General features: G+C 40.7%; 1 protein-coding gene across 1 annotated transcript in view; it reads left to right on the forward strand.

Moving 5' to 3' along the window:
* PLXDC2 (plexin domain containing 2) overlaps positions 1 to 22,896 on the forward strand; it is an 804,296-nt gene that overhangs the window by 305,803 nt on the left and 475,597 nt on the right. Inside the window, exon 2 of the mRNA XM_082259441.1 lies at positions 16,711 to 16,907. Within this exon, the coding sequence (XP_082115567.1) occupies positions 16,711 to 16,907 (197 nt within the window). The remainder of the gene's footprint in view (positions 1 to 16,710; positions 16,908 to 22,896) is intronic.

The following is a 22,896-nucleotide window of genomic DNA, read 5'->3' on the forward strand; positions in this document are numbered from 1 at the left end:
CTCCTCCTCTCTGTCTCCCATCTGAACTTTCCCCCTCTTCTTCTGCTCTTCGAGCAGGCACCCAGGTGACATCCACAGACACATCGTCATCATCAGCCGCTTCACTTGACAACTCAGCAAAGGCAGCAGCAGCAGGTACAACATCATCATCATCATCACAATGTACGTCCATGTGTATAATGCTGCCTGACTGAGACATATCCCCGTTATCTACATCCTCTGACACTAATAGTTGCGCATCACTTATTTCTTCCAACTGATGTGAAAATAACTCCTCTGATGGATCAAGTGAAGCGGCTGTGGTGCTAGTGTTGGTGGTGGTGCCGGCGGGCTGGCGAGTGGTAAATTGAGAGGTGCCCGAAGCTGAGCTGGAGGAGGATGGTGCATTAAGGTTCCGAGCGGAAGCTGTAGACGATTGGGTGTCCTGTGTAAGCCAGTCAACTATGTCCTCAGAATTTTTTGAGTTCAGGGTCTGTGGTGGCCTCTGAACACTGGGCATTATTCTACGGCCTAAGGAAATCACAGAACCACGACCACGACGGCCCTTGCGGGGTGGCCTGCCTCTGCCTGTCATTTTTTTTTTTTAATGTGTTGTACTATGAGTGAAAGGTGCTGTGCCACCCTATAGGAGTGTTGGGCAGTGGGTACAGTACACTCTGTGGACCTGACAGTCACTGGCACCCAGGCAACTGCAATTATAAAAAAAATATATATTTTTTTTTTTACTTTGCAAGCTGCTGTGCCACCTTATATATCAGTGGTGGGTGGGCAGTGGCACAGTACACTCTCTGTGGACCTGACAGCAGTCACTGGCACCCAGGCAACTGCAATTATAAACAAAATATATATTTTTTTACTTTGCAAGCTGCTGTGCCACCTTATATATCAGTGGTGGGTGGGCAGTGGCACAGTACACTCTCTGTGGACCTGACAGCAGTCACTGGCACCCTGGCAACTGCAATTAAAAAATATATATATATTTTTTTACTTTGCAAGCTGCTGTGCCACCTTATATATCAGTGGTGGGTGGGCAGTGGCACAGTACACTCTCTGTGGACCTGACAGCAGTCACTGGCACCCAGGCAAATGCAATTAAAAAATATATATATATTTTTTTACTTTGCAAGCTGCTGTGCCACCTTATATATCAGTGGTGGGTGGGCAGTGGCACAGTACACTCTCTGTGGACCTGACAGCAGTCACTGGCACCCAGGCAACTGCAATTAAAATATATATATATATTTTTTTACTTTGCAAGCTGCTGTGCCACCTTATATATCAGTGGTGGGTGGGCAGTGGCACAGTACACTCTCTGTGGACCTGACAGCAGTCACTGGCACCCAGGCAACTGCAATTAAAAAATATATATATATTTTTTTACTTTGCAAGCTGCTGTGCCACCTTATATATCAGTGGTGGGTGGGCAGTGGCACAGTACACTCTCTGTGGACCTGACAGCACTCACTGGCACCCAGGCAACTGCAATTAAAAATATATATATATATATATTTTTACTTTGCAAGCTGCTGTGCCACCTTATATATCAGTGGTGGGTGGGCAGTGGCACAGTACACTCTCTGTGGACCTGACAGCAGTCACTGGCACCCAGGCAACTGCAATTAAAAAATATATATATTTTTTTTACTTTGCAAGCTGCTGTGCCACCTTATATATCAGTGGTGGGTGGGCACACAGTGGCACTGCAGTGGGCACAGTACACTCTGTGGACCTGACAGTCACCTGCAGCCCAGGCAACTGCAATAATAAAAAATATTTTTTTTTTTCAATTTGCAACAAGATGGTGTGCCACCGTATATATATCAGTAGTGGGCAGTGCACTGCAGTGGGTACAGTGCACTCTGTGCACCTGATACAGCACTCACTGCAATTATGACAGAGGAAAAAAAAAATATTTTTTAAAATGCAAGGTACTGTGCCTGAGCCACCCGAAATGAGTGTGGTGTGCACACAGTACAGTCTTTGGTAGGTCTGTGGCCTCTCACACACAGCGGGCAGGCAACTGCAGTGTACAATAGATATATATATATATATATATATATATATATATATATAAAGAAAAAACTCTATTACCTTACCAGCCCTTAAAAGGGCTTTTGGGGACACTAGATATATATATATGTATATATATAAATAAAAAAAAAATCCTCAATTACCAGCCCTTAAAAGGGCTTTTGGGGACACTAGATATATATATATATATATATATATATATATATATATATATATATATATATAAGAAGAAAAAACTCAATTACCAGCCCTTAAAAGGGCTTTTGGGGACGCTAGATATACATATATATATATATATATATATATATATAAAAATACACAAATACCAGCCCTTAGAAGGGCTTTTTGGGGTGCTGTCCTTACAGCAGTAGTGGACCAAGAACACTGCAAGACCAGGAACACTGACTAACTGTCCCTAGCTTAACAGCAGCAGCAGCAGCAGCTCTCCCTACTCTCACTACACACACTGCTTCAGAATGATCTAAGATGGATGCTGCCCTTGCTTATTTATAGGAGGTGGGAGGGTGTGGGAGGGAGGTATGCTGATTGGCTGGAAATGTGCCTGCTGACTGTAAAGTTCAGGGTCAAAGTTTGCCTCAATGATGTATTATGGGGGGCGGACCGAACATCGCATATGTTCGCCCGCAGCGGCGAACGCAAACATGCTAAGTTCGCCGGGAACTGTCCGCCGGCGAACAGTTCGGTACACCTCTAATGCCTAATCACAATTTTGCAACTTTGACATGTTAGAAAAAACGTAAATATCATGAAAACTACCTTGTGCATCCAGGTGGACTATAGCTTGTTTTTTTAACCACTTGCCGACCGAGTACGGTAATAGTACTGCGGCAAAGTGGTTCGTTATCGTCCAGTCACGTAGTATTACGTGACTGGACACTCCCCCTTCTGGGCGGCGCCGCCGGAGGCTCGCTCCCGCTGTTTTCATTCACAGCGGGAGTCGGGCCAGGGGAGGAGCAGCGGCGATCGCCGCTGCTCTGCCCCGATCGCCGGGGATCTAGTGTGGAGATCCGCCCGCTGTGTGTAAACACAGCGGGCGGATCTCCATAGTGACAGATCGGACTGTTCAGCATAGCTGGACATCCGATCTGTGCATGACTCACTCAGGCCCCTCCCCCCCTACACGTCAGTAAGCACCAGGCATACATTAACCCCTCCCTCTCCAATAAAATTAACCCCTTCCCTGCCAGTGTCATTTTTACAGTAACAGTGCATATATATAGCACTGATTACTGTAGTAATGTCACTGGTAACCCCAAAAGTGTCAAAAATGTCAGTCAAGGGTCCGATCTGTCCGCCGCAATGTCGCAGTCCCACAAAAAAAATCGCAGATCGCCGCCATTACGCGTTAAAAAAAAAAACACCAAAAATGACAGAAATCTTTCCCTTTGTTAGTAAACGCAATAACTTTTGCGCAAACCAATCAAAATACGCTTATTGTGATTTTTTTTACCAAACATAGGTAGCAGAAAACAAATTGGCCAAAAATTTTTAAAAAATTGGTTTTTACATCTTTTTTGGGGGGAATTTCATATAAAAAAATGTTAAAAATATTGTTATTTTTTCAAAATAAACGCTCTTTTTTTGTTTATAGCGCAAAAAGTAAAAATCGCACAGGTGATCAAATACCACCAAAAGAAAGCTCTGTTTATCAGAAAAAAAGGACGTAAATTTAGTTTGGGTACGGCGTCGCACGACCGCGCAATTGTCAGTTGAAGTCGCACAGCGCCGAATCGCAAAAAGTGGCCTGGACGGAAGACAGCAAAATCCTCCGGTGGTAAAGTGGTTAAGGACTAAATGGGCTTTCATTTGTAGGTAAATGGTAATGGATAGCTCCTGATTTTTTTTTAATTACCAAAGGAAAACTGGCTCAAAATAGTAAAAAATATATATTTTTTTACATTTAGCTGTAAATTTCTTGGTACTACCCTAACCTTCCACTAGAGAAAAACCCTAATTAAATTCTGCTGCTCCTGACAATTGCAGCGATACCACATATGTGTTAGTTTTTGTTTGTCCCTGTAGTACAGCCCAAAATCAATAGTGCACATTCTACATTTTATTTTACCCTACCTAAAACACACTGACACTAACTGACACTGATACTAATTAAAAAAAAAAGAAATTCTGTCCAAAAAAAATACTGACCCTGACCTTTGACCCTGACCTTGACCTAAACACTAACCCTGGCACTGACCTAGATCAAAGCTTGATCTAAGTATTGTTTGTATTTTTATTATTATTACTTCATTTTTTTTTTTTGTTCTCTGCAAGGAGAGAGAGATACGATGCATCTCTCTCCTCCATTCACAGATGAAGAAAACAGGGGGGTGGGCTTCACAGTGACTGACTGATCACTGTGATAGCCAATCAGAGGCAATCACAGGGATCAAGTGACCCAGAATCTTGAGTTCCAGGTCCCGATCATTAGTACAGGGCCTGGAGTTTACAGTTAGACCCCTGTCTCTGTGCTGGGAGCGTGCCATGCGGTGCACTCCTAGCACAAAGGGAGATATGCAAATCTGTGGCCCCACGGAAAAAAGCCCAGTCTAGTGGGGCCGCATATTTGTTGTACGTTTGCATGTAGGGGTTGGAGATCCTTTCGGGAAAATCAAGAATCTACTGGATGTGTATGCTCTTCATCAATTTCTTTTAAAGAGACACCTATTCATATTTATGCACTGGTGAAAATTATAATTGCATTGCTTTTTGAAACGTCTATGGTATACAGAATTGGAAATCAGTGATGGTAATTTTGCACGTTTTGGATATTTTTTCACATTTAATACATTATTTTAGTCTGCTACTTGCATGTATTTATTTGGTATCACTGTATTAAGAAGTTCATTGTGTATAACTATTTAAGGTGGCTTCACTTTTTGATATATTAGCTGTTTGATAGGTAGGCGCAGCAATGTCACTTTATTAACAAGTACACACTATGGAGGGATATGCTTTGTTCAAATTTCACCTCTGAGGTTTACTCCTTAAGTTATTCCTTATAATGTATAAAGGTCTATAAAGGCCTGATTCAATGGACCATGGACCAATGAGCTAGCTTTTGACATCAGTTTCAGACACTTCGGGATCATTCAGAATATGATTGACAGCTGCATTTGACCTGCAGTTGTCCGTCTTCTTCAGACACCAGACTTGTGTGTGAAGAAAAGCTAATTCTTTCACAAACAAAAGCCAGTCAACGCATTCCTATAAAAAGTTGAGTCTTACTTCTCCTGTTAGATTCTCAGTAATGAAAAATAGACCCAGCGTAGTCTCTCGGTAAAGGCATGTCTATAAAAGCTGTCCAAAAAAATGCTGCAATTTCTGCTGTCTCTTAAGTCATAATCATCTCAAATTATTTTGTATAAGTAATTCTTTCAACTTGCTTTTAGCTGTTTGTCCTTGCTGGTTGACTTTCAATATTTAGCAAAGTCATGAACTTAAAATGTAAAAAAAAAAAAAAAAATGATAAAGTTCAATAAGCATGTGATAATGAAGGTTAAATGAAACATGTTCTTCTGTCTAGACAGTACCTCATATAACGTTCTTAGAAGGAGCAAAAGGACCATGGATTTATTTAAGGTTTACAGCTATGACTCAATGTAAAAAAATATTCCATTGGAATGTGCCCTGGAATGGCCTTAGGTGATGTGATGGTGGCATCTAGAGATCTCCTTCCTTTTTAACTTGCTTCTTCGAATGATGTCAGCATCATTAAGTTAATTTAAAGAAAAGGAAAAATGCTCCCTTGCAATGTGGATGTCCTTGTACTGCAAGGGTTAAAGTCTAGGGGTGGCAGAAAGTTTAGTTTACCTTATCATATGCTCCCCTGGCAGCCTGTACTCTCCTCTACTCCCCCATTCTCCGGAAATGGACTGCTGTTGGCTCTACATAGGACTTGATGTCATCAGAAAACCTGCAACTGCCAGAGCATAGAGGAGAAGAGGCGGTGGAGTCTTAAATCCTGGAGGAAGCCTGCGGGGGATTTGGTAAGTAAAACCACTTTTTTGCATTCCCTACAATGTGGAGGTAGCCCCACCGCAAGGGAGCATTTTTCCTTTCCCTTAAGCTCAGAATACAGTGAACTTGTGCTCAAATATTAGCAAAAAGCTAAGTGATCAGGTGTGCTGGGATGGTTCAATAAAGAGGAAAGGATAAAGTACTTTACTGAAGAACATGTATTTACAGGCTATTTCCAGTGCTTGTTACCTAACCTAATGCCTTGGCATTTAGTCATAATCTCTCTTTGAAGAAGATAGATCATATTAAAAGTCACTTTCTTGTATCTGAACTCCTCAGTTACATTATATAGCCAAAAGTTTGTGGACACCTGACTCTCACAACTACTATAAGGCCAATAGTATATGGACCCCTCTCCCAAATATTAGGTTCAAATATTTCCAGTGAAGGGTACTGTAGCATACAAAAACAGTTTGAACAATTCTAACAGTCTGGCAACCGTTTGGGGAAGGCCATTTTCTTTTCTAGCATGACAGTGCTCCTGTGTACAAAGCCATAACTTTCTGATAATGCATGTCTGTGAAAAGACTGTAAGGAGGAAAGCACATGTAGCACTGCCCCCGTAAGGACTTCCAGTTATTCTCTCTACGGGTCCAACCGAGTTACTAGCACACATTCATGACAGATTATGATTTCTTAATTCCTCCTCTCTGCTTTATTGTAAATTGGGGATGGGAGAAGGAAACAGTGGAATACTCCAATTTAACTATAGACAATGTTGAGGACTCCTATCTTCTGACACAGCAAGGCTGTTGATTCACCCTGCCACTTTGGATGAATTTAGATTGAGTCTCTTTTCCTCAGACGACTCGGGGGAACAAACAATTATCTTCAGGGCATTCTCCCCAGTATCCTCTTTCCTCTGCTGACACCCGTCCACTGACTACCCGACAAGCAGGGATGGCCCCCCTCAGATCTGGCCCCTTGACATGAGTCTCTGTACTCACGATACTGCAGTCCCAGGGTCTCCAGTGTCTCCCCTCTCAGTCAGCTCTCCTGGACCTCAACCGCTCCTCTGGTCCTCAGAACAACCTCCTGCGACAGCATGAAACCCCTACAGAGGAGGAGGTAGCCGCCCCTCTCCCTCCAGGACTCCACTCTTCAGCCAAAGACCCCGCAGTATATGTGCTCCTGGCTTTTATACAGTATTCCAGAATGCACCGAGGCGACCTGCACTCTGCCAATCACCAAGACTGTATCAAAAGCCTATGCACCCATTTGTCAGGTTTCCTCCCACTGTCCAACATGCCTCCCTATTGGACCAGCTTGAAACACTCTTCAGACTGAATGAATCACATACTGAGCAGACCTCACTAATAGATCCTGCTCCCTGATAGGCAGAGAGCAATATAGATTTACCTGCAGCTCCTCTGGTAAGCAGACAGAGCTCAAAACTATACTCTCTCACTAGCACCTACCTAGGAGGGTGCTACAAACAGGAAGAGCAAGTTCAGGGATAGACTACTTGGGCTGGGTGAGTGACAACAGGAGCCATAATATAAGGTTTGACAAGCCCTGACCTCAACCTTTTAGATGAATTAAAGCACTGATTGTAAGACAGGTCCTTTTGTCCAACATCAGTACTTGCCTGAAAGGTCACAAACACCCACAGACTCGCTCCAAAATCCTATGAAAAACCTTCCCAGAAGAGTTTACAGGTATAAGCACAAAGGAAGGGAGGATGGGGGCAACAACTCTATAATTAATGCCCCTGGTTTTGGAACAAGATTTCCCATAAACTCCGATGTGATGATCAGGGATCAAAAATTTATATTAAAAAAGTATCACTATGTTCTTCTTTTGCTGATGTGCTAGGCACTTAGCCCCATGCTTCTGTAGAAGTGGAGATCCAGTATATGACAGCCCCCTTAATTTCCCATAATGTTGGACAAAGAAGATGGAAATCTTGATTGACAGCATTTGCAGCATTTTTTTCTGGTCTGTGGGCTTCCCCAAGAAAAGCAGCATCACAGAAAGGCAGTGGTAATGGTGGTGGTCCTGGGGGGTGGGGGCAGCCAATGGCACCCCACCCCCAACAAGGTGGCCAATGGCAACTACACAAAGGGGGCAAAGGGGCATTGGCAGCTGTGGTCTGCCATCTTCTAAAAGATCAATACCCGCAAATAAGAAATCTGTGTGGGGAGGCACAGATGAAGGTACTGAGCACATATAGGCAGATTTTTATGTAAGAAAATGATAGCGGATTATACTGAAAGGTATATGAGGTATTTGGACATACTTCTTTTAACAACTATTTGATTTTTTAGCATCAGCATTCAACATTTTTAAATACTATATATTATATAGTCTGAATGAACTAATAATTAATAGATTACAGATTTTTTTTTTTTATATCTACTTTGACTTTAGCTGTAATTGAGAAATAAATTCCTCAATTTAAAAACATAGAATGGAGATGAGGACAAGCCATAGGTAGGCTCTGCTGCGCTTCTAATTTCGTTTTTTTTTTTTATTCCTTTTGGCTCTGTCACAATAACATGGCAGGACTTTTGCTGACTGTCTGCTTTTTAGAAATTCTAGCAACAATATTTAGGCAGTGCTCTCTACTGATCTTCCTGTTGGCTTCAGAGTCTAAAGTGAGTTCATCTTTAGGGTTCATAAACTGAAGGACAAACCATAAGGGCAGCATATATTCCATATGCTCTTGGAAGACACACCTTTCAAGGTAAAAATATAGTAATCCCTTTAACCTTCATATAATTGGTGCAAAATGTCAAGCTCCAGCAGGCATGAATAATAAAGTTCATTATTTTTTCTTCAAGATAGTTTCATCTGTGCTTCAGAAACTCATTAACCGTTTTCATCTTTTGAAGAAAAAAAATTAATTTAAAAATTCTACAGCTACATTTCCCTGGTTTTTGTATCATTTTTCACTTGTCTAATTACTAGACTTTGTTAAAAGTGGTTTGAAGAATGTATTGCTTCTCCAGTTATTACATACCAGAAGCAATATGATTATTATTTTAGATTAACATTTACATTATGCATAATTCATTACTTTGGACTTTTGAGTTACTTTTTAATTTTGCTTTTATAGTGACTTTTTAGATTTTTTTTTTTTTTTCTAAAAAGTTACTTGAAGTACAATTAAACTCCAGCTCAAACCTGTTTTAAAAATATGGTTTAGAAATGAGCAAACAATGGAAAATCGAATAGGGTTCCTCCTTTTTTTAATCCAGATACCCAGCCCCTGTGATGTCATCAGTTTAATATAGAAGTAGGTCCCATCTTAATAAGGAAGTGAAGTCACACATGAGGCTTTTGATTCTGTGAGATTGAAAGTTATTTTGAATACTTCACCAACTCACTGAATGTAGTTGGGTCACTGGTGTAGAGAAATGCTGCTTAAATGCAAACCTTTTTTTTTTTTTAATTTTTGTTGGGTTATCAATTGTGTTAATTGGTTTGCTCACACCTATTTTAAATTGGGAGGAGGACTGACACTTTTATCAAGGCTTGGACCTGTCCAAAACTGGTAGCCATTGGTCAAGAATATTTGGTTTAATGCCCATGATTTTTCACATTGTAGTCCTCAAGAATCAATGGATTGTCCTTTTTTGACTAGCCAATAGATAGCCTGCGTTCAAGTGAATACATTTTTTTGTTCACAGCTAAGCAAAGAAGAAAAAAGAAAAAAAAAGATAAACTTGACGACATGTTTTGGTTCATGAAAAGGATTTAGGCTTCTAAAATGACTAATACAGCAAATTTGTAAAAATTATGGGACAACTGGATTCAATATACTATACCCTCATTGAACCACTTGTCTCTCAACTACCTGTAAAATCATATGGGTGTCCAAACTATGGCCCTCCAGCTGTTCAAGAAATACAATTCCCATCATGCCTAGTTATGTCTGTGAATGTCAGAGTTTTACAATGCCTCATGGGAATTGTAGTTCCTGAACAGCTGGAGGGCCATAGTTTGGACACCCTAAACTATGCCAGGTCCTCCTCCCCTAGTTTCCCTTCCCATACTCAAACCCTACACTTTCCCCATGACTTGATCATCTTGTCTCTCACTTCCAACTCTTCTTCATCTGCTCGCCCAGCCTCATTAGGCTTTAAGCCCAATTATGAGCTAATAATTTATTAGCTAGTTTATGGGACAGAACAGCAATTTGTGAAAGACGGTGTAAAAATATGTGCCTCTTGGACTTCTGTACCTTTTTTTTTGTGCTGTGTTATACAATGATGTGCAAAACTGCCCAAGTGTGGGTTTATTTATCTGTCAACTTTTTCTTCCACAAAACCAAATGAATGATTCTTACTAGAAAAACTTTTTATCAAGACGTGTTTGTTGGAGTGATTTCCTCTAAGTTCCTTTCTAAATGACACCAGTGAGGGAAACTCTGCCTAATAGGGAATAGCAATAAAAAAACAAGCACAGCTTCTATCTAGCTTTCCCTGCTCTCTGTTGGAGAGATTTCCCATCACTTCTGTTCTGGTGACCACTGTCACTGGGGGCACAATGAGAGGGTTAATTGCCTAGCTGGGGGGACATCTAAAAAGGTTCTTTCCTGCTCTATCCTCTTCTTGGGAGATTCTACAAATGAATCGATCTCAAGGATTGTGTACGTTTGAGGGTTTTCTTCTAGTTGGTTATTTTTTTTTTTCAGTTCAAAATTTTATTTTCACAGTCTTTTCCAATAACTTACTATTTCGTTATCAAAATTTTTTATAGCATATGTTCTTGTCGTTTTCCACCTTCAAATATTCTAAAATAATAAAAAAAAAGTTAAATATATTTCTCTGAAGAAAGATGCTGAATGCTTAATTTCGCAGCTTCTCTGTAAATTTTCCCCCAAACATTTCCGTCTAAAGTGGCTGCCAGGGTGCAGTGGTTGACTAAATTAGATTTCCTATTAAAGCAGAACTCCAGACTGAAATAACAAGATAAAGCACATGGCCATTTAAAGGATTTCAAAATCAGCTTTTGCTGCAATATTTATATTTAGTCCAAAGATCCCCCCCATAGATCTATAGACAAGGCAGTTGACAAACAGCAATTGCTGTTCCAATATTCCTATTGTAACAGCTTTCTATTAAGGTGGTAAATATGTCAGCAAAACTCCAAATATACTCAGTAAACCGATTATATTGATTTTAATCTTACAACAGTGGTTAATTTTGTGGCAACCAACAGAGACAGGGAAGATACTTCCAAAAGCATATTTATTCTCCTCTGTTATTCTGATAGAACCTCAGCCTAATTTAATGTTCTCTTGTACAAGAGAGGCTTTGACAAGCTCATAATATGCTTTGAATGTCTAAGCCGACACTTTCAATTATAAACTGCATGTACTGCTTAGACTAGATATGGAGTCATTTAAATTTCATATATCTTATCAACAAAATATTCCACGTACCGGCTGTGTCATTGTTTTTTTTTTTCTTAGGATTTTTTTTCCACCTTTAAAAAAAAAAAAAAGTTCTAGTAAACAAAATCAAAGTATGCTTATTCAATTTTTACAGCCAAAGATGTGAGGAAGAGACATTTAAATTTTGACTTTTTGGAAAATCATAGCGGCTGTGGAGCAAAATGCAATGGTAATTTTAAACAACAAAAACAGCTTTTATAGCGTTGATTTGTAGTATGTTTTGCCATGTTTTAAGTGAAGGTGATGTTTTTTTCTGAACGGGAGCTGTACTTTTATCATGACTTATTCCCCTTCCTCTAGTTTCAGTGTTGACACGTTTTCTGCTATTTACTACCTATCCAATGAAAATCTATTCAGCACCGGCCATTCCTGCGCACTGTATGCCAATAGTTGAAATCCGCATGCAGGTCTTGAGAAAGATCTGAGAGGTGCTACTAGCAGCAGCTCTTGAAGGAGCTTTTTTCTGCTGTCATGTTTTACAAAAAGACCTATCCTAAACCTTACAAGAGACCTGTTTGCAGATTACAACTATTGACCAAAAATTTTTGTCTAACCCCTGAATGCCGAAAGTGTTACTAAGCACAAGACAATCTTAACCACTTGCCGACCGCCGCAAGTACATATACTGTGGCGGTCAGCCCCTCACAGGCAAAGTGACGTATGGGTACGTCACTAGCCTGTGAGGCTCTGGGGAGCGAGCGCGCGCCGCCGGAGGCGCGCTCCAGCTCCCGCGCGGTCACGGACTCCCCCGCCCGTGTGACCGGCGGACCCGATGTCCGCCGGTCACTCGCGATCGTCGGGTGGAGAGGGAGAAAGGCAGGCAGCTGATGTAAACAAGCCGCCTATCATTCTCCCCTGTGTAGAAACAGTGATCATACGGTTCTACTATGTAGGACCGTTGATCACTGTTCCTACAGCTCAAGCCACAGCCAATCACAGTTAGAATCACGCCCCTAGGGACACACACCACCCCTCCCTCTCAAAAAAGTTAACCCCTTCACTACCAGTGTCATTTTACAGTAACAGTGCATATGTATAGCACTGATTACTGTAGAAATGTCACTGGTAACCCCAAAAGTGTCAAAAATGTCAGTCAAGGGTCCGATCTATCCGCCCCAATGTCGCAGTCCCGCAAAAAAAAAATCGCAGATCGCCGTCATTACGCGTTAAAAAAAAAAAATGACAAAAATCTTTCCCTTTGTTAGTAAACGCAACAACTTTTGCGCAAACCAATCAAAATACGTTTTTTGCAATTTTTGTTTACCAAACATATGTAGCATAAAACAAATTGGCCGAAAATGTTAAAAAATTTTGATTTTTATATTTTTATTTGGGGAATTTCATATAAAAAATGTGAAAAATATTGTTATTTTTGCAAAATTGATGCTCTTTTTTTGTTTATAGCGCATGATCAAAAAAATCGCACAGGTGATCAAATACCACCAAAAGAAAGCTCTGTTTGTGGGAAAAAAGGACGTCAAATTTGTTTAGGTACATCGTCGCACGACCGTGCAATTGTCCGTTAAAGTCACGCAGTGCCGAATCGCAAAATACCCCCTGGTCAGGAAGGGGGTAAAATCTTCTGGAGCTTAAGTGGTTAAAGGAGTTATTACCATATGTGTATCATTGTATTCCCATAGTCTTAGCTATAGCCATATAATGAGGGGTCCTCTCAGGCTCCAGAGCACTGATTGTAGTGATGATGTCCGAATCAGGGCACTGGTCAGCATGGGCACAGAATGCAGCGCCAGACAACTGATCTCCAATACTGGAACAGGTGCTGGTGAGAGACACGTGACAGTGGATATGGGTGACTGAAAAAAGGGTGTTTTAAAGAAATATGAGGAAGGGCTGGGAGGGAGGGAGGATTTGCTTTGCCTGCAGATGGGCTTAAAAGCTCAATTCAACTTTGCAAAATTTGGATTCCCTAGCAGCTATGGCTGCTATGCTCACTTAATCTCCAGCACTGCCCACCATGGATAGAGCAATTTAATGATAAGGCAGCACTCCTCTTCCAGGTTGAATGACACCCCGTATCATTTGACAGACTTCCTGTGCGCCCAGTGTGTCAAACTCCCACTAACTCCCACTCTGGATTTATAATGCTGCAAATATCATTACATGGCAGGGCAGAGCAGCTCCCTGCATATTCAGGATCTGCCACCTGCTGGAGGAATAAAAAGGCAAAAGGGAGCTGTGATGCCACCAGATTGGACCCTAGGTTACTAAACAAAATGTTAATTGCGTCAATTTTTTAAACGGTGAATTTTTTAAACGGTGGATCCAGATGGAGGTGGAATCGGAAACCTAGATTTGGGCTTTATTTCCAGCACAGCCAGGGGACTACCATATTCAGAACAGAACAGCTTAATGTAATTACTCTGATGTGTTAAAGCATCGCATCTATATATAGTTTTATTTGATGTACAATAATTTTACCTGTACATGGAGGAAGCTGTATTTGCTTGTTATGTATGTAGGCTCCGCTTTATGCTTGGTAGTGCTCAACAATATTGTACCTTGCTGATCATATTATCTCATGTCACATCTACCTGATATGAGTTGTTTAGCTAAAAAAAAGGACTCACAACAGTCTCTAATATAACGACATGTCCACAAAAGATCTGATAGCCAGATACAACGTGATTTTTGGCTTCAACTGATAGGGGAGTTTTAATGATCACTCCCCAAAGTTTACAACTACTACTACTTTTTGGGTTATGTTTTCAGTCAAGAGGATGCAATGGCAGGGATGTATACAGACTTTAAAGGATTAATCAGGTCCTGGACTGCATGTCAGTCGTCGTTCTTTTATTGTAGGAAAGAAAAAAAGTGTTGGTTGTGTTTACTGCTCTTCAATCCCTACCAAAATATACATATATTTTTTTTTTCAATATAACACCATTTTTCTTTCATTGCAAATAAATATGATATTGTATAGCAGTGGTCTCCAAACTGCGGCCCGGGGCCGGATGCCAACCTTTGCTTGCCTTTGTCTGGCCCTTGGGGCACTATTCCTCCCACTGATATGAGACACTATTCTGCCAACTGACAGTGGCAATGGGGCACCATTTCTCCCAATGACACCAACAATGGGGCACTATTCCTTCCCAAAGATACCAATGATGGGGCACTGTTCCTCCACCTAATACCAAATGTGATGTTTACTCCTACTGATGCCAGGAACATTTCCACTCCCACTGACCATAGTCCGGCCCCCCTAAAGTCTGAAGGACTATCAATAATATTCCCATGTACAGCGATTTACAATTGGTGATGGAATTTTTGCACAGGCACAATGTTACATAGTTACATAGTTAGTGAGGTTGAAAAAAGACACCAGTCCATCCAGTTCAACCTGTGTGTGTGTGTGTGTGTGTTTGCTGTTAACCGTACATTGTATAGCCTGTATGTTGTGGTCATTAAGGTGACCATCTAAATGATTTTTGAATCTACTGCTGCTCCATGCTGACACCACTGCTTGTGGAAGAGAATTCCACATCCTTACTGCTCTGACGGTAAAGAACCCTTTATGCAGTTTAAGGTTAAACAGCTTCTCTTCTAATTTTAGTGAATGGCCGCGTGTCTTTTTTTAAATTCCCTTTTGCTGAAAAGTTTGTTCCCCATGCTAGGGTCATCAGTACAGTATTTGTACATTGATATCATATTCCCAGTTCAAGGCTTGTAGTCTGTTCTCATATCTGAAGTTCTCCATTCCCCTAATTAGCTTTGTTGCCCCTCTCTGGACTCCAGCATTCCAGCATAGAGATGTTTGCCATAAAAACCAATCATGTTGAGCTAGGACAAATAACCGGAGCATTCAAAATAATATTGTAGGCTTTGTGTTTAGTCATTTTTCTTATCCTTTAGTTCCTAATATGTATTAATGTTATTAATTGTAGCTTCACATTTGTGAAATATAGAGCCACTGAACTAAATCTGTGCTTTGCCAATCCATTGTAAAGAACAGATTCACCTTAATGATGGTCCTGCAAGTAGCTTATGCCTACCTTTTTTGCATGCCTCATTTTTGAAGCAAAGCCTTATTTAAGCTTGCGACGTAGAGCTTACCCATGGCTGAAGACTCTTTTGAAGCCCCGTGTGAAAGCAAGGGTGCCAGAATGGCCAATTGCCAAGTGCTAGCCAGTGACATGAGAAGAAGTCACATACTCACAATGCAGTGCAAAGTAACAGGTTCATTTTAAGGGCTTGTGGAGGTAGACAGATGCAGTGTTATTATAGGTGCATTCATCTTGCATTCAAGATTAGTTTGAGATGCTACTGTGCTCCTTCCCATGTGCTTCTGATCTCCTTGTATAGTGCATTAAGCTGCTTTTACATTCTGATAGGGAGAAAAAGGAGTTTGAAAAAAATGGCCATGGACACAAGCCGTAAAGTGTGCTCTGGCTTTGTTTCAACTGTTAAATTATCTACAAGACTGAGCAGTAGGAATGAACCTCTCAATGTCTGAATGCACAGCTCTATACCATAGACTGCATGTTAGACATATGGCCTGTCCCTTCCTGTGCCTTCTTGTTTGCCAGGAAACCTGATGGGTGGGTGGCCAATAGGAAGGTGCAGGAAAGTGTAGGCTACACAAGGACCATTCAGGCTTTGGTAGAAACTTGCATTACAGACCTACTCAGAATATGTAGGCTGCTGGGCTTCTCTGGAAAAAGGTGCTTGCTATCCTTCCTGCTGAAAATGCATCATCTTTAGCAAAGTAACAAATACATTTGTGGGCCCTATAATAGAAAAACATGTTAGACAAGGTAGGCATGTAAGTTCAGCAGCCATAAGGTGCCAGTAGATACGTAAGATTTTTTTCTCTCTGGCAACCCCAGAAGCCTCATGTTGTCAGTGTGCAAATAGTGGCGTACTAAAAGTAGTAGCAGAGGCATGCCCCACGTATTCTATGTGGTAATGCCTAGGACTAAGGCTCTTAGCCTACTGACACTCCAGCGTTACATGGTGGGATGTAGGTGACTGACTTTCAGGAAGTTGGTATTGAATTAGAAAGGTTGGCACCACTTATGGCACTCAGGAGTGCTTCAGAGGAAACCTTATATGTTGCCTAGATTTATTTTAGTATGGTGTTATTCATTTTTGTTTTCCTAATACATTTTGTGCCTTCACTGTGCCTTGACTTGAGATTTACAGTTTTAAGAAGAAGGAAACTGTTGTAAATTGACATCAAATTTGATTCCCTATATCAGTCTTATTTGTGTTTTTATTTTTAGACGCATCTTATTTCATCAGTCCGCCCATGTCCAGAGTGGATGAAAGTGTTTCCGTGGACTTGCACCTATCCAGGCACAGATGGAGGAGGCATTCCGTGGACACGAACCGTCCCAGCACTGCTCATGACTTCTCTGAAGCCGCTGGTCTTTCAGATTTGTTTTTGGATGAAGGAAATGATAATGGAACAGATATTGAGGTACAATATTTACTTTTTACGTGTGAGAAAAGAAGGGTGGAATATTTTTGGAATTCCCTAAGACACCAAAGAAACTCTTCACACTCTATGGGCATCATTTTTTTTTTATTACCTGATTAAATATACTTATTTTTTAAAATGAGAAAAAAATAAATAGTTTTCCAACTATGCAACAAGAACAATCCCTAAAATTCAACTCATCTAGTTTGTAATAGTATTCATCCAGTTCTTTTGAATACACTGGATATTATATTGTTACACATCCTAACATCTTCAAGAGAGGAATGGGTAAAAGTGATGATATATATTTCCCCCAAATGTCAGCAAAAATCAGGAAATTTGAGTGAAATTTCAACATTTTGGCACAATGCATCGGCCTCAATAGGGAAAGCAAAATTAAAGTGTATGTCAAGCCCAAAATATTTATTCTAGCTTGGGCAGAGAGGGGAAGGATAGGAACTTTTTTTGGTATTAACTGCTATCTAAGTTTCTATTAAAGAGATGTACTAGTGCAGTGATGGCGAACCTTGGCACCCCAGATGTTTTGGAACTACATTTCCAATGATGCTCATGCACTCTGCAGTGTAGTTGAGCATCATGGGAAATGTAGTTTCAAAACATCTGGGGTGCCAAGGTTCACCATCACTGTACAAGTGTAACAATCCAGCTGTTTAATTCTCTCCTGGTGCTCCTGCCTAGGGGAGGGATGTGTTTGGCTGTTAAATCATCTTAAGCCTCCTGCCAAAGAGGGTAACCATGTGGCTGGACAAACGCCTAGGTTTGAGGCCTAGCTTGCCTAACCTGGGAACTGAAGAGCCACGGAGGATCTCTAGATGTCTTGAGCAGTTTGAGAAGCTTGGATGCAAAGCTCGGACCTCACTGGAGTGTATGATATCTTCTCCACAGCATGTTGGTAGCTGAAGTGATAAGTGTTTTACAGTCAGGAGCTACATTCACTGAATGCCAGGTTGGCCTAAAGGTTATTAATCTGTGAAGACTGTAAATACTTTTGTTCCCCTTTCCTAGAGTCTGTTGGTCCTTGGGTGCCTTACCCTCTCTCCCTGGAGTTTATAGTCAGAGACAATAGACAATAAACTCCTTTTGTTTTGCATATAAAAATGAATGGTGCCCATCTGTACACATTGATCCACTTTTGCCTGAGGACTACACCCTGAGGTGAAATGTTAGCCCACCCTGTCCCTGGGGGGTTTCTCCAGCTTAATTTTCTTCCCTGCTCACAATCGTTTCACCAAAAAGAAAATCTGGGAAAATGTGCAACAATAACATAAACAGATGGAGAAATCTGATAGATGTTTTTAACTTCCTCTACTAAGGCTCCGTTCACATATGCTGGGGTCCAGTGCGTCTCTGTTCACGATTCAAATGAGAATCAGGTCCGAATTTTTGCCTGAATTCGCCCCTGAATCAGAACCAAAGATGCATAGGACCCTTTTTTAAATGTGGACTGTGGTTGCCCCGGAGCTGTGTGAACCGGCTTTATTGTAAGCCGACCACACTCTCATGTCATGCGAATTGATGTGCGGGAAAACCCACATCCAATTTGCATATGTGTGAACCACATATGTGAAACCCACATCCAATTCACATATGTGTGTTAATGTCTATCTTTGTTGCTGTTGGAGAGTTCCCCCCACTTCCTGTCTTGTAAAATGTTGTCAGCAGGACAGACCCCTCAGTCATTATAATAGTGGCACCATTCTTTTCATTACCGTGGCAACAGCACTCCTCCCTTCTACACCACGGCAATGAGATGTAGATTTATCCGTTACTATGGGAAGGGCACCAGTCCCCATTGTCACCTTGGCAAGGAGACAGGTTATAAGAAAATATACTAAAAAATGTGTATATCCCTCGTGCCTATGGGTGTTTACAACAAATGGGACGTATTAATTTATAGAAATAAATAGATATTTGAAAAATTGCAGGTGCTCTGTGTTGAATCCTCCAATGATCCAATGCTGGTACTTTGTGGTGGGGGATAATAGGAGAACACACTCACCAGATGATGTGGGTCTTATATGCCTTATGGTATTAAGACCTGTAATCGCTTTATGGCCACCAGGGCCAGAGTAGATACTGCTGGGCTTTGTAGTACCACAATACTCAGGATTCCCTCTCCTGGATAGCCTCGATCCTCAGGGTCCAGTCAGGGTATGCAGAGTAAAAAAAGCTCCAGATAGTGTATTATCATAAAAACTATTTTAATAGGATTGGTAGGTGTACAATACATAAAAAACAAAAAAAATCGCCAGCCAAAATGGTGCCCATGAGTGGTGAATACCGGTTCGCGTTCCACTCAGGCACTAGTGACGTATGCAGAGTGTGTTCCACCTTACGCTCGTTTCGTCAATGTGTATGACGTCTTCAGAGGTGGAGAAGCAGACTGACTCTGGGCCTTAAATTAACAACAGAGTTATGGTACCAATGCTTCTATTGCTATGGCATTGGTACAGATGGGGCAGCCATCTCATATAAACCCTTTTTTACACACAGTCTAAGCCAGGGGAGGTCCAGTCTAACAAGAAATTGTTCTATGTGAAAAGGTGCTTCCACCAGAAGGACATTTCTTACATGAAAAGTTGTGCGACCACGGGTTCCAGTGATGGAAACTGATAGCTCAGTAGATTTTAAATCACTCTCAAGTCAAAAACCATTGAACCAGAAAAAAACCTGTCCATGACCATACACCTAATTAAACATTCACCAGAATATAAGCTATGTCTTTTCTAAAGGTATGCAGACCTGCAAACTCAGAGCAGGGATCCAACCAACAAAATTCCCAAGAAATCTAAGAAACCGTCAAGTTGTTAAGTGCTCCATCATCTGTCAAACACTAAAATATTAGTTTTGATTTTACTATCTATTCAACTTATGAAAACTTATTTCACACCTAACAACAACTTTCACACAGATCTGATAGCTGTGTACTTAAATGTTTAACTCACAAGAAAACAGGGCATAGGTGGAATTAGGAGGAGAGATATTAGAAACTCGGTAATGACATTTTGGGAGATTCATGGTGAGTTTTGTTGTGTTTGTTGTTCTTGCATTTTTGTCAAAGTGCTTGGCAGTTAGCAAAACTCAGAAATGTCACACACAAACTCAAAAAGCTTGAGGATCGTTGGAAAGGGAAAGGTGCTTTAGAACAGTTTTCCTTCTTTGTTACTCTAACTCTAATTATTAGAACAATACTCATTTGGCATTCAATGAATAGTGTCTATTCCAAGTACAGTTTAGTTGTGGGTGGGCAACTGAATTAGACAACTGCTTATCTTCTAAAGGGGAAAGTTAGCATCTCTTGCACAGCGTCAGGGCTCAGTTTGAAGTCAGTGTTTTTACTTGTAGCATTTCCCCTCTCAGAAGGCACTGAGTATAATGGGACACCTGTTCACTTCTGAGCAGTAAGGCTCCGTTCACATATTGAGGTCCTGAATCATGGGCAGAATCGCCGCGACTCTGCCCGCGATTCCAAATCACGGCAAAGCGTGGGACGCCCACGTTATTTCCATCCCTTTCAATAGCACCCCAAACCTAGGGCGATTTTGCCGTGATTCTCGGTAAAATCGCGCAAACAGAAACACGGGACGCCTGTCGCCCACAAAAAGTAAAAGAACTATATATATATATATATATATATATATATATATATATATATACATATATACACACACACACACACACACACACACACACACACTATTTTGTCAAAAGTATTGGGACACCTGCCTTTACAGGCACATTCCCATAGACACACTCCTAAACCTTGTGGATGGCCTTCCCGGAAGAAGGGTGGGCCAACTCAATATTGAACCCTACAGCCTAAGACTGGGATGCCATTAAAGTTCATGTTCGTGTAAAGGCAGGTGTCACATAACTTTTGATAACATAGTGTATATTGTGTGTGTGTGTGTGTGTATATACAGTATACTGTATATATATAACATAGATGAAGTATTGAGAATTTTGCAGAAGTACGTATATAGACTCATATATGTACTATTTTTTTCCAGAATGGGTGTTATGGGCTAATTTTTTACATTTACCAGGCTACCCTTGACTGACTTGGCCTGATATTTACAAAAGTGAATAAATTACCTTCATCTACCTCCCTCCCTCCTTGCTCTTTATGGTTAATTGCAGAGTTTTAGTTGGAGAGGGACAGTCTCAAAGAAAAAAGCTACTGCTCTGCTATCTCTATAGAAAACCGAGAATGGAATCATGAGGGCATCCTGATTTACATTTATTTTTGTCAAATAAAGATTTTTTTTATAACATATAAACATCAGTTTAAAACTTTCAAAGTAAAAAAAAAAAAAATGGCCACATCATTGACCAAATCATTATAATGTTCCTTTAATCTCATTATCAGCTGAAGTGCTATCTTAATGAAGATGACACCTCTAGCAGGACTTTAGATATGGAAAGTCACAGGAGAAGTCAGCAAAGTATGTATAGGAAAAAGGAGGATAAGGAAGTCTTGTTTGTAAGTGGGATATTGTTGTCATGGTTGCAAAAGAAATGAGAAATTGGATATTTTTTTTGGCAGTGATAGAAATCCATGGCTTGGTTTTCAATTGCTGATTGAAATGTAAAAGTAATTTTAATAACTATATTGCAAAATAAATTGTGTAGCAGATTTATGTATTTTCTTTTCTTAACAAAGGCATAGATTTCCTTGAAGTAGACATGATTCTTATAATGCCGTCTTTTCTCTGTCTCTTTCTGGCCGCAGCTTTTTTTTTTTTTTTGGAGTTACAGACAATTAGTTTTAGGAGCATGAGAAACTGATGAATCTGCAATGTTACTTCTGAGGATTTGTTGGTGAGAGTTTCAGCACATTTCTAATAAGCTATCTTCCCTTCATGTTTAACCTAAGCGCGCTATGAACCTGGGAGACAATTCTAATTATTCAGCTCAACTACTGGGAAGGGAATGCCAGTCACTGTTCTTTCACTGCGCTGCCTTTTTTGATCACCTTAGATACACAGCATTGGTTAAACATATAAAAAAAGATTTTTTTATCTTTATCACATAAAACTGATTTCTTCTCGTGACTTATCAAGGCATTTTCGCTTATCCTTTTGTCTTAATGTGTTAGTGACCTGCATCTAATTAGGTACTGCCAGATCCGTGGGTATTGTATGGGTCCCACATCTAATACAGGCAGTTCAGGAAAGGAAAAAATATGGCTAAAAGCTCATCAGTTTATAACTAGAAAAAAGATGCACGTGGGAAGTATAATTCACTGCAAGTGCATAAAACAAACATTCATCTAGCATAGTCTAGGATAGGCTCTTTTTTGAACACTTGCTTGTTTAATACGAATAGAAGTAGAGGTCTGTGTTGTCTACCTTCACAACTGTATGTGGAAACTGCATACAGCACAAAAACCACACCTTTTCTGGGTCTTTTTTTCCAAGTTCCACCCAAAAGTTGAAGTTCCGCTTTAAGGACCCCGTAGCCCCTTACATGCCACATTTTGCATGTCAATTATTTTTTTTTTTTTTTTGGGGGGGAGTAAGTGCCTAGTTTTGACAGGTACCCTCCTCCCTCGGTGCAATCTTCTGGGACACATCACAGGTCCCAGAAGATAGCCTGGCCACTGTGGAGGCGCAGCAAAACACGTGCATGCACAGTGTGAAGCAGCAAGCTGTCACAGCGGGGTGCCCACATTTGTGATGCCAGGGAGAGACGGGGGAGAGGATGGGGAGAGGAGCGAGGCTTCGGGTGGCCGCATTACTGGATCATGGGACAGGTGAGTGTGTGTTTATGAAAAGTCAGCAGCTGTAGCTGCTGACTTTTAATACTCACAAAAATAATTGGAACACCACTTTAAAGCAATATTTTTTTTGCTAGAAAATTACTTGTAACACCCAAAAATTATACAATTTATTTTAGCGGAGACTCTAGGGCAGTGATGGCGAACTTTGGCACCCCAGATGTTTTGGAACTACATTTCCCATGATGC

The sequence above is a fragment of the Pelophylax lessonae genome (genome assembly GCF_965119305.1).
Source record: "Pelophylax lessonae genome assembly, chromosome: 5".
In the NCBI taxonomy this organism is placed as follows: Eukaryota; Metazoa; Chordata; class Amphibia; order Anura; family Ranidae; genus Pelophylax; species Pelophylax lessonae.